The sequence below is a fragment of the Dama dama genome, chromosome 13, assembly GCF_033118175.1.
Source record: "Dama dama isolate Ldn47 chromosome 13, ASM3311817v1, whole genome shotgun sequence".
NCBI lineage: Eukaryota > Metazoa > Chordata > Mammalia > Artiodactyla > Cervidae > Dama > Dama dama.
Genome location: NC_083693.1, coordinates 67,925,039 through 67,937,785, shown reverse-complemented (window position 1 = coordinate 67,937,785; position 12,747 = coordinate 67,925,039). Strand labels below are relative to the sequence as shown.

The 12,747-nt window shown below is 51.4% G+C and overlaps 1 protein-coding gene across 1 annotated transcript in view; it reads right to left on the bottom strand.

Moving 5' to 3' along the window:
* Window positions 1-846: 846 nt before the first annotated feature.
* The window catches only part of C13H14orf132 (chromosome 13 C14orf132 homolog), a 52,674-nt gene continuing 40,773 nt past the window's right edge, over window positions 847-12,747 (bottom strand). Inside the window, exon 2 of the mRNA XM_061159125.1 lies at window positions 847-8,925. Within this exon, the coding sequence (XP_061015108.1) occupies window positions 8,701-8,925 (225 nt within the window). The 3' untranslated portion in view covers window positions 847-8,700. The remainder of the gene's footprint in view (window positions 8,926-12,747) is intronic.

Genomic DNA, 12,747 nt, shown 5'->3' with positions numbered 1-12,747 from the left:
ATGCGAGAGACGTGGATTTGATCCCTGGGTCAGGAAGATCCGCTGGAGAAGGAAATGGCAACCTGCTCCAGTACTCTTGCCTGGAAAATCCCATAGACAGAGGAGCCTGGCGGGCTACAGTCCATGGGGTCACAAAGAGTTGGACACGGCTGTGCACACATACCCATGAGGCTTATAAGGGGGTGGGCAACAGAGTGTGGCCCTAAGAACTTCGTGGGCTATGGTTTTATAATCAAAGGAAAAGTGGGGAGGGGGAGAAGACCACCTCTCCCTCCTTCTTGAGTAGATGTCACCCTTCCAGAGGTCATGCTTCCATCATCAGTTCCTCCTCCATGTCAGGCAGGGGAAGTTTTTTGTCTCTACAAGGTCAAACTGAGTCTGTGGTGGCACAGTGGAAATGAGCAAAAAGGCAGTGGACTGTGCTAAAATCCTCAGTCATATGGTTTCAGTGTAATGTCACCTTTTACTTACACTTTTGTTTTTAATTTCTGCAGAGAAGCCTGTTGTAGGAATCATTAACTTACTGACCTCCTGGGCAAAATGTGCATCTCAGGTTACCACCATTTTACTGTTCTGGGGGGCATGCCTCCTGCTTCTGTTGCATGGTGTCGTGGTTAAGCAAACCTGCTCTCTCGAGTGATCATTAGTTTACGGGGGTCTCTCATACTTCTTCCTTTACCTGTGATCCCTTAGTGGGATTGACTGTGTAATCACCTACTTTGTCCTTTTACTCCGTCCCTATGAGAAGGAGCACCAGGAGGGAGACAACACTGGTGGCGAGCCTCTCAAAGATGAGTCGACAGCATCCTTCAGACAAAGCACAGGTTGGACTCAGACACAGAGGAATCAACTGTTTCCTTTTCTTGTTTTAATGATCATAATAGAAAATGACAACAACAGCGACAGTGCCAACGGTCAAAGGGACACGATTCCACATGGCCACATTTTTTACATCCATTAAGGTTATAGGTTTTGGATCAAAAGAGCACATTGAAACCTTACATTAAGAAATAGCCTTTTCACTGTAGTAAAAGTTAGGGATCCCATTGTGAAGCCTGGGGGCTTCAGTAGCAAAGGACTAAGAGAATAGTTAAAATACCTTTTTATTAAGCAAACTACTTATAAGTACAAGTTGAATAGGAAAACATTAGTAAGACAGAGAAATATTTCCGATTTTCTCGGCATGAAGAATTGGCATCTGGACGGTGGCTAGTTCCAAGAATAAGGTTTAAAACTTTAAATAGTAGAAACTTTAAACAGTAGAAAGAGTGTTAGTATGTTTTCAACTGGGGGAAGTAGGGTGAGAAAAGGTCAGAAACAAGAGAGGATGCGGATTTGTCCAAAGGCTGTTAGCCAGCTCCTCCATCTCCACCCCTTCTAAGATTTTCCCCAAGAAGCATATCTCAGATACACTGACAAGGGGTCGGGTGCCTCAGGGTCCTGAGACTCAGATACTGGCTCAGGGGGAACACGGGACAAGTTCAGACCTACTGTCATATCCACTTCGTAGAGTTCTCCATCGAGAAGCCCGAGACAATGGAAAGGGAGAGGACGTGGATTTTCAAACAATTTGCTAGATTCCAATTCGCTGCCTTCCAACTGGAATATTTTTTAACTTGAGGCAGCAACCCTGATCACTTCTGTAGCTCAGAAGACCTTTGATTTACTCAATGACTCACAATCGGGGAAAGGGGCGCTTTGGAAGATTCCCATAGTCTGGGAACTAGAGACGGCATGGTCCAGTGCTGGGTTTCCCAACCTCAGCATGATTGGCACTTTGGGGGCTGGTCAGCGGCATCCCTGGCTTCCACCCACTAGGTGCTATCAGAGCACACCCCCCGTGTCATGAAAATCAAAACTGTCTCCAGACATTGCCAACAGTCCTTTGGGAGATGAAATGGCCCCCAGATGAGAACCACAGCCTAGTGGTTGAGAAGCTTCATAGATAGAAGCCCTGGGCTCCAGACCCCACTCTCCTGCTCACCAAGGTGACCTGGCAATGCTACCAAACCTCTGGGGGACTCGATTTCCTGGAGGAAAGTGTGAACTGTTGGAGGTCCCTTCCTGCCAGCTTACAGAGCCCGGGTCAGGACCATCTGGATTGCTAGGACAACACTTTAAACAACGTTGATGGTGGTGTTCAGTCACTCAGTCGTGTCTTGACTCTTTGTGACCCCACAGAGAGTAGCATGCCAGGCTCCCCTGTCCTTCACTATCTCCTGGAGTTTACTCAAATGCCTGTCCACTGAGCCAGTGATGCTATCTAACCATCCCATCCTCTGCCGCTCTTTAAACTATACACGCGGTGATTCTCTGGTTCATAATGACATTGGGGGAGAGAGAGCTGATGAAACTGACACTGAGGCCGCTGGTGGCCGCTCACCACGTGGAGGGGGCTCAGTGGCGGGGAGGGCTCTGCATCCCCCCAGTAGTCACGAATTCCCTTTGGATGTGCGTCATACATCTGTCAGGACTTCTTCCCAAGACGGCAGGTGTCTCAAACCTCCTCCTGGGAAGGCAGGAAATCAGCTTGCAAAAGGGCCCAGGAGTAGATGAAAGGCTTCATCAGACAGCTGGCTGGAGAGGTCTGGGCAGGCGCGAGTTGTCCAGGGCAGGCACAAAAGCAGGGGCCCGCACATCCTGGGAACTGGGCAGCCCGACCAACCTCTCCAAGGGCTTTCTCTGCCTTTATTCTCTATCTTGACAAAAAATGTACGACTTTTACCATGACTCAGAGCAAGCCATGCAGACTTATATTCCAAAATTTACATAGTCAGTTGTTTCAGGTACGCTTGACCATTCATTTCATTGCAGTTCCAGTAGCTGCTGTCTTCTCACTCTGGGAGGAACGTTCCTCCCTGTACTCACTATGGTCTGCACTGCTTTGCCCCTGCCCACGTCCATCCTCCCATCCAAAAAAGGGCAAGAAAATGCCCAAGGTCTGACCTCCAGAAGCGACTTGCTGGGGACACCCGGCCACCGCTGCATTCTGATTTCCTGGGTTTCTTGGAGGGGCTTCTTTTCCCACTTGGAGATTTTCGACTCCAGCCCTGTGCGCTCCCCGGGCTCCATCCCCTGGCTGTCCTCCACCCGCTCACTGCTGACCAGGACCAGGGCCCCGTGGGGCAGGCGGGGCAGCACGGGCGCTCACGGGACATCCAGGCTCCCGCTGCTCCCTTGGGCCAGAGGCGCAGCTCCGAGGGCATCTCCATCAGGGCAGCGCAGCGCTTCCAGGACTTGCTGTGTGTGTGTGTGTGTGTGTGTGTGTGTGTGTGTGTGTGTGTGTTAGCTGCTGTCATGTCTGACCCTTTTCAACCCCATGGACTGTGGCACACCAAGCTCCCCTGTCCATGGGATCCTCCATATTTATTTTTTGGGGCAGACCCAGATACAGAATTTCCCAGTTAATGGGGGGTGTGGCTGTTTCAGAGCTTCTAGTGCTCAGGGACAAAATTCTCAGAAGAGTGACTAATACCCCGGCCCTGCTTTACTGCCCAGGAAGATGCCACATGTTTGCACTCCAGGGATCAGAGCTTCTCCTTCCATTTGTAAAGGCTTTTGCTCCTGAGACTCAGTGAAGGGGGGCGGGGGGAGGTGTTGGGGAGGTGGGTTGCTCAAAGGGAGGGCTTGGCCCTGGATACAGTCCAGAAGATCAATGTCCAGGCCATCCAGACCCTTCCAGACATGTTTACAGGCTGATATGCCTTAAGTGCCAGAGTTGGCTTTGGCAGCTATTGCTGTTGTTTAGACTGTAGCCCACCAGGCTCCTCTGTCTATGGGATTTCTCAGGCAACACTGGAGTGGGATGCCATTTCCTTCTCCAGGGGATCCTTCTGACCCAGGAATCAAACCCGGGTCTCCCGCATTGCAGGCAGACTCTTTACCAACGGAGCCATGATAGCAGCCCACAGAGGATAGTCAAAGGGGCAACGGGGGCCAGATGACAGCTGGCTGAGAACACGATGGATGCCCATTCGAAGGCTGGGGGCAGGCAATCTGGGATCCCTCAGTGATCCCGGGCCGATGCACAACACCCCCAGCCTGGCATCCATCCAGGGGCCTGTCAGCTCTCCATTAACTTACAGCCTGGCCCCAGCTGACCTCCCGAAAGTCCCGATTAAACACTCTCTAAGGCCTCTTGCTGCTGCGAGGTTCTGAGACTGACAAATACCTACGCATGGTTGTCTGCCCCTTTCTAGGACTTCCATCGAAATCCATGCTCTAGGACCAGCAGAGCCCAGCCTCAGAAGTCCGTCCGAGATTGCTCCCATCCCAGAGGGCTCATCACAGAGGGTGTGGATGCGGGGAGACGCGAGGTAACCAGTGCGCCTACAGTCTGAATCACAGCTCCTCATCCACACAGCCTGGCCTCAGCTCCCTCTACAAAAAAAGTGACAATAATCCCCGTGCACCTCTCTGCACCCTCACTCCTGCCGAGGGGTGATTTGAGAAGTAAATGAGATACGGCTCACAGCACAAGGAAGGTGTGTAGGCTGACAGCAGGAAGGACAATCACGGTTAGTGGCATCACTACTAATAAAGAGAGAAGGTCAGCTTCCTGCAGGAGGAGGGGACCGTGTGTCTGGAAGGAGTCGGGCAGCGGTGCAGACAACAGCCAAGTCTCTTCAGTCTCCAAGGACAGCTTCCAAGGGATGCTAGTGGGCTGGCAGGCGGCCAGGCCTTCCATTTAGTACAAGCTGGAGAGTGACCTGTTGTCTCTTGAGCCCAGCGGTACTTACTAGCCAGTTCTCCCCTTGGATCCCAGGGGACTCCCTAAAGGAGATACGAGCTTCTTTCTCTGGGGGGTAGATGGGCGGATGGGGCCAAGGGAGCCTCATTTGCCTCTTGACCTTGGACCCATGGAAAGGGCAGCGATGACAGAGCGGGAGCCCGCAGAGCGATCGTCTGCCCCGGGGCCTACGAATCCCCTGGGGACACACCCGGCTCCAGGGTCCTCTGGCCTGGCCGTTCCTCCAAAGCTCCAGGGACTGCAACTCCTGCCCTCCTAAAGCAAGTGTTGCTGTGCGCGGTAAAATGGAAACACACACAGGTGTGGGATGTGGGATGCTCACAGCTTGCGGAGGGGAAATGGAGGGGCACGGGGAGGGGCAAATACAGAGAACATTCCAGAAAAGGTGGGATGCCTTCTCCGAGGAGTAGCCACAAAAGAGGCAAGTCCCTCCTTCCTCAGCATGGGCCTGTCAAGCCAGGGTGGGCTCAGGGGCCAACCTCGCCCAGGAGAAGCCAGAACAGGAGCCCCAGGCTGGGGTCCAAGGGAGGAGCATCCGTCCCCCTTGCTCAGGAGAGTCTTGGCGCTCAGAGGAAGGCCTGAGCCCGGGGTTGGGGCCCAGCCTGCAGTGCCGACTGTCCCAGGACTGTCCTTATCGATTTTGGTTGTGTGAGCCCCTCCTCGTGTGGGCCCTCCTGTGGGGCTCTGAGTCAGGGCCCTTCTGCGTGTGTCTTGAGAATGCTGGTCTCTGGGCACTTCTCTGGGCAAGGAAAGAGAGTTGAGTTCAACTTAAAGAGGTGGGCAGGCAACAGGGACCCCTTCCCCAAGGAGGCTGAGCATGTCCCAGCGCAGGATGGTCAGACACTTCCACCTGCAGAGGTCAGAGCCAGCCGGGCCACGCCATGACCTCAGGAAATGACCTCCAGAGACTCAGGGCCTGGTTTAAAGGTGCCTGGAGATGCCACACAGCCACTGAAGGCAGCATGGCATTCCAGAAAGAGCCTGGCTTTGGGACCAGATAGTTCAGGTTCATCCTGATCGTCACTTTGCTGCTGTGGCCTCAGGCAAGTTATTCCACTCCTCTGAGTTTCTGGTCCCTTATCTGCGCATCGAAGCAATGATGCTCTAGAGTAATGCCTGCATGCTCAGTCACTTCAGTCGTGTCTGACTCTTTGCAACCCCAGGCACTGTAGCCTGCCAGGCTCCTCTGTCCATGGGATTCTTCAGGCAAGAATACTGGAGTGAGTTGCCATGCCCTCTTGCAGGGGATCTTCCTGACCCAGGAATTGAACCCGCCATCTCTTAGGTCTCCTGCATTGTCAAGTGGGTTCTTTACCACTAGCGCCACCAAGGGTAATGGTGAAGATTAAATCTGTGCCTGTTACAAGGGCACAAGGCTTGGACAGACTCAAGCAATATGGCCTTTACTTAACATCCAAGACAGATCCCCTTCTGTGGCCAGAGGGAGAAGACAACGCACTCTGGCTGGAAAAATTAACAGGCACGTCAATCAACGATGTTATATGAGTGAAGCTGGAAAAAAATAAACAAAACCACAGCAGATGGAGATGGGCTGACCCTGGACAAGACACCGTGATCCATATGGATGCAAAGTTTGGACAAGAAGGTCCCTGAAACTCCTGATCATCTCTGGCCCTGACATTAAGAAGAGAGAGAGACTTGAAAGTTGAATTTAACTAACATTCACGTCAGGGGAAAGAAAACCTTCATAGGGGAGACTCCTGTGCCCAGAAACACCTAGTGAACCTGGGTGCCCCCAGGGCTGCCCTGGAAGGTTGGAGGTCTCCTTAGAGCTAAAAGTCAACCTTTCCTCTCTTCCCCTCTCTGCCCCATGTTACCAAACACAGAACCTTCTCTCCCAGGGCCACCCCGACATGCCATTTGAGAACAGGGACCTGCTACCTGCCTCAGACAGGCCTGCAGGCTTCCAGGGGATGTGAGGTCAGAAGGAAAATAATGGGGGTGTTTTGACGGGAATGAGCCCCATGAAGACAGCTTGCCTCCCCACCCTGGCTCTGGGCCTTACTCTTGGGTTTGCTCATGAACACACGTGTCTACCTATCTGCTCACGGGGCAGGGCCCAGGCCTTGACAGAGAGGGGGCTACTGGAGAAGCAGCTGAGATGCTGCGCTCGAAACGGCCACCACTCAGCGCTGCCTCAGAGCTGGTCCTGCCCGCAGACTGCGAGGCCTGCTTCGCTCCGCGGTTCCAGAAAGAGTCCAGGGAGGCAGTGCTACATTCCTTCTCCCAATCCCCAAAGGCCATACTAACACTCAGCGCTCATGACCGCCACTTGAGCTGAAGGTCAGGTGAAGGTCAAAGTTGTCTGGCGGTCAGGCTGCTAACCCCATTAACGCAGCAGCTCGGGGCCAATCTCCCAGACACAAGTGGCCGCCTCCAGACATGTCCCTTCACCTGTCATCAAGAACATTCCTTTTCTCCTGAGACCACAGCGACAAACTCAATTTTTACGATTGTCCCCAAATACACACGAGGGCTTCTTTACCAGTCTTTGAAGTTTCTCAGCCACTGAGAGGGAGTTTATGCCATCTATTTCCTTTTGTCCAACTGCAGGGAGGAAGCAAGGAAAAAGCCACTCTGGACTTGTGGGCAAACCAGCCTGTGTCCTAGCTCCCCCTACTCTTGGGGGGACAGGGAGGGCTGTCTTTGGGAGGGGGGTGCTTTGCCATGAACTTTCCTAAGGACGGAAGAAAAGCGAGTCCTTTGCTGTCTGAATCTCCCCCAGCATGTGGGTGCACTCAAAGGCCAACAGGTCTGTGGTCTTAATGAGAGGGCTCCCAGGCTAGCCAGGATTCCCCAGCCACTGATTTTTAAGCATATCAGGAAACTGACTCAGGCAGACCACAATTACACCTGCAAGAGTGCACGGGAGCCTAGCGGAGTCTAAAGCGTGGGTATCTTAATGCCCTGCCCACCTTGCACACAGCTTCAGAACCATCTGGATAGTCCCTCCCCACCCAGGGCAGCTGAGAAGGCAGGAATGTGCTCCAGAAAGGGCTGAGGTGGGGCAGAGACAGCCTTGAATCACAGTCAGGAAATGTCCCTCCTGCTCTGACCCCTGCCGTCCCATACTTTGGGACCACAGGCAAGTCACACCCCTCTCTCTCCCACCCACCAATTCATGAGATGCACAGACCTCATCTCTAGAGTTCCTTGACTTAGAGAAGAAAGAGCCTCTTGAGCGGATAGCCAGAAGAATTATCCGCCTGGCAGGTCTTATTTTTAAAGGCACCTTCTCTTCTCTTCACAAAGACGAGACAGTCCATCCAGCAGATAAAAATCACCACCACTACCACCCCTGAGATCCACGTCACCAGGAACTCCCCCATCCTTGGGTTCCATAAGGGGCCAGGTATCTGGCATCACAGACACCATTTCCAGGTCAAAGGAGGAATGTTCTATGACCATTCCAGGGGCCACCATCAATATTCCGAGGGGCCGAGTGGGAAACCAGATTGGGGTGGAAACACTCGGGTCCTGAAGGCCGCCCTTGCCCCAGCACCCCACACCCCAGGTGTGATATTAATATGTTTGCCTAAAAACGAGACACGTAAGTGATGATTTAGTGCCAGCAAGGGATCATCTAATCACATCTGTATTTTAAACCAAACTTGGCTGTTCCCTCTGATCTCACATTCGTGGAATGCAGTTTCAAGAATTTTCCAAACTGTTCCTCGAAGATTTTGCCTTGTCATGCCTCCAGGGGCCGGATGCCCAAGCTTCCACACTTTCTGGATCAGCAGAACCACAGCAGGGGGTTTTGAAATCGGGGCTGCTTGGGGGAAATTCCGGATACATGATCCCTCCGCTTGAGAGGCTGCGCTCCCGTCAGAACTCCCGGTTCTAGAACATGGGTGCGGTCACAGGCCAGCGGGGACAGCGCCATCAGTGAGTCCAGCGCAGGGGGGCCGGCCCGGAGCTCCCGCGGCTCAGAAGGTGAAGGCGTACACCACTCCCACCACCACGATGTTCCCCAGTGTCGCTATGATGGCGATCCAGAGCAGGACCGCGTCGTTGGAGGACCTGGGCGGCTCCTCCGGCTGACCTTGGCCGTTGGAGGCCGCGTGCACGTTGGGGGAGGAGTTAAAGAGGGAGTACTCGGTGCTGAAGTCCTCGTTGGGCGAGTCCATGAAGGCGCCTCCCATCATGGGGAGCTGGGAAGAAGGAGAGAGAGAGAGAATTAACCAGGGCTGGGGGCTGGAGGACCGCCTGCAGACTGGAGGCTGCCTGCTCGGGCAGCCCCGCGTTAAGATACAGCAACGATACAGGGCTTCCCGTCTGGCCTTTTAAATAAATGACAGCGCGTACTTTCATCTAGAAAAACGAGCACTCACAGCAACCTTTTGAGGCAGACGTTCATGGCAACCTTGCAGGTGAAAATATTAAGGCCCCCAGCTGTTCGGCAGACAATCCCGTGGGTAGTAGGCAATTCACTGGGACATATAGACCTTCCCTTTCTAAACACCAGGCCCACTGTGACAGCATACATCCTCAGGTGTCTTTATTCTTCTCCTAAGTAACATGGGCTCGGCACAGAACATTAAGAAAATACAAACGCAGAGAAAAAAAGAGAATCGCAATCTCACCACTTTGGGATACTCACTGTTAATATTGTGAAATCTTCCCTTTCAATCTTGTGTGTGTGTGTGTGTGTGTATGAGAGAGAGAAAACCTTTAAACATGTCACTTTATACTCCTGTATTAAAAAGACTATCAAAATGCCATTTTACAGTTGTATAATGTTCTATCCTAAATACAAGCCATAATTTAATCATTTCCCCAGAACTGGAGATTTAGGAGCTTGGATGTTTTCCTATTATAAATATGACAAACCTAGATAGTGTGTTAAAAATCAAAGATATCGCTGTGCCGACAAAAGTCAGGATAGTCAAGGCGATTTTTCCAGTAGTCATGTAAAGATGTGAGAATTGGACAATAAGGAAGGCAGAGCGCCAAAGAATTGATGCTTTTGAACTGTGGTGTTGGAGAAGACTCTTGAGAGTCCCTTGGATAGCAAGGAGATCTAACAAGTCAATCTTAAAGGAAATCAACCCTGAATACTGGAAGAACTGATGCTGAAGCTGAAGCTCCAAAACTCTGGCCACCTGATGTGAACAGCTGATCATTGGAAAAGACCCAGATGCTGGGAAAGACTGAAGACAGGAGGAGAAGAGGGTGACAGAGGGTGAGATGGTTGGATGGCATCACTGATTCAATGGACATGAACTTGGGCAGACTCCGGGAAGTGGTGAAGGACAGGGTTGCCTGGCGTGCTGCAGTCCATGGGGGTCACAAAGAGTTGGACATGACTTGGTGACTGAACAACAACAAACATCCTTCCTTGTGCATACACACATGCTTGCGTGTGCATATTTATTTTTTGGAGCAGACCCAGATACAGAATTTCCCAATCAATGGGTATGACTGTTTCAGAGTTTCTACTGCTCAGGGACAAAATTCTCAGAAGAGTGACTAATTCCCCAGCCCTGCTTTACTGCACAGGTAGATGCCACACGTTTGCACTCCAGGGATCAGCGCTTCTCCTTCCTTCCATTTGTAAGGCTTTTGCTCCTGAGACTCGGTGAAGAGGGGCAGGGGGAGGTGTTGGGGAGGTGGGTTGCTCAAAGGGAGGGACTGGCCCTGGATACAGTCCAGAAGATCAATGTCCAGGCCGTCCAGACCCTTCCAGACACATTTACAGGCTGATATGCCTTAAGTGCCAGAGTTGGCTTTGGCAGCTGTTGTTGTTATTTAGACAGTAGCCCACCTGGCTCCTCTGTCCATGGGATTTCTCAGGCAAGAACACTGGAGTGGGATGCCATTTCCTTCTTCAGGGGATCTTCCCAACCCAGGGATCAAACCCGAGTCTCTTGCATTGGCAGGTGTGTTCTATACCATTGAGCCGCCAGGGAAATCCCTCGGCAACTTTTAGGCCCATAATAAACTTTTTTTAATGGCACGTGAATGAATGAGCACTAGACAGTTAAGCCTTCCTTAGATAACATTTACTGAGCTACTGCTACTACTGCCCGTACAGAGACCCAGCTATGGTCAGGGAATGTGCTGGAGATCTTAAAACACTCTCATTTAATCATTCAGTTCTCCAGCTGCAGGGTACCATGGTATCCCCATTTCACAGATGGGTAAGTAAAGGTCAAGACCACTGCACTCATCTGTGCCAGGGTCAGGTCTGAGAGCAGTGTGTCTGACTGTGGGGCCAGGGTGCTTCCTGATATGTCCACAGCCTTCCCGATTCCTGGATCAGAGTCAGTACTGGGTCCCGGCACAGTCACTGCCCCCTGGGACCACGCTCCAGCGGGGATCTGTGTACTGCCCGGGGGAAACAGGAGCAGAGCGGAGACTGCCTCACTCAGCCGCTCGTCTGACTTGTACTAGGGACTATTAATTAGGGGCCACAGTTCTAGACTCTGCAGCGGTGAGCCAGATTGGGGGCGCCCTGCTTCTGGGGGTCCACACTCCAGCTGGGGATGAGAGCAGGAAAGGAGAAGGAGCAAAAAAAGAGGGGCAGGAGGGAGGGATGGAATAAAAGAGAAAGAATGTCTGCAGGGAACCTGAACTATTAGCGAATTCACACAGAGAGGCTACTTGCAGGCTGTTCCATGTGCAGCCTGCCCGGAATCTCAGTGGCCGTTTTTTAAAGGATGCCCCATGCCTGGGGCAACGGGTGCTTTTCAGCATCTGCGTGGAAGGCAAAGAGCAGTCTCTGACCGGTTGGTGCTCAGAGGAGCTCGGCATTTCATCCACAGCACAGCTCGGTCCTTTATTTAGGTGGGACCAGACCCTGTCAATGGGGGAGCTGTAGTGACAAACAGAGGCCACCAGGGGGCGATGAGGACAGGCCTCCTGCTGATCCTGGACAGGGGTGCAGGTCACAGGGGTGGGTTCACTTTGTGAGAATTCATCCCGGGCTGCATTTATATACGGGTCCTCCTTTCTTAGACCTCGCAGTTCTAGTTCTAGAACGTTATCCTAGGGAAACAATTATACCAGAGATACACAAAGATGTTGTCTAAATATTATACAAAATGTTCAGTGGAGGGAATTAAATAAATTCTGGTGTATCTATCCAGCAGATTACACAGTCTTAATGATACAGACCTATAAGTAGGTCAAGTAAAATACAGATACCACAATAACATTATAAATGGTATTAACAGTATGATATTTTTGTAAAAATATTTATACATGTATGTGTGTGTGTGTGTATTAGTTGCTCAGTCATGTCCAACTTTTTGCAACACCATAGACAGTAGCCCACCAGGCTCCTCGGTCCGTGGGGATTCTCTAGGCAAGAATACTGGAGTGGGTTGCCATTCCGTTCTCCAGGGGATGTCCCCAACCCAGGGATCAAACCCCGGTCTCCCACATTGCAGGCAGATTCTCTACTGTATGAGACGCCAGGGAAGTCTTATACGTGTACATGTGCTTCGGAAAAATCTGGAAAGACACTAGATGTGAACTGGTTAACTGAACAGTGGGATTAACTGACATGATCTTTTTACTTATACGTATATTTCTTTCTGGGCTTCCCTGGTGACTTGGTGGTGTAGAACCCTCCTGCCAATGCAGGAGACGTGGGTTCAATCCCTGGGTCGGGAAAATCCCCTGAAGAAGAAAATGGCAACCCACTCCAGTATTCTTGTCTGGGAAATCCCATGGACAGAGGAGCCTGGTGGGCTACAGTCCATGGGGTTGCAAAGAGCCAGACACGTCATAGCGATTAAACAATAACCTCCTTACATGTGTCTAACAGTGTATTAAATTAACATACTTAGTATATTTTAATAGATAAGATGATAAACACAAATGAGAGTAATAATTAGTGTATTTTCTATTAAAAATACAATCAAAAGTTTAAATAAGAGCTGTGACCTTGTTTTGCCCCTCAACTGGTGATATAGACGAGACGAGTTATGGATGAATCATGCACATCATCCTAGGGGGTCAGCAGAGGC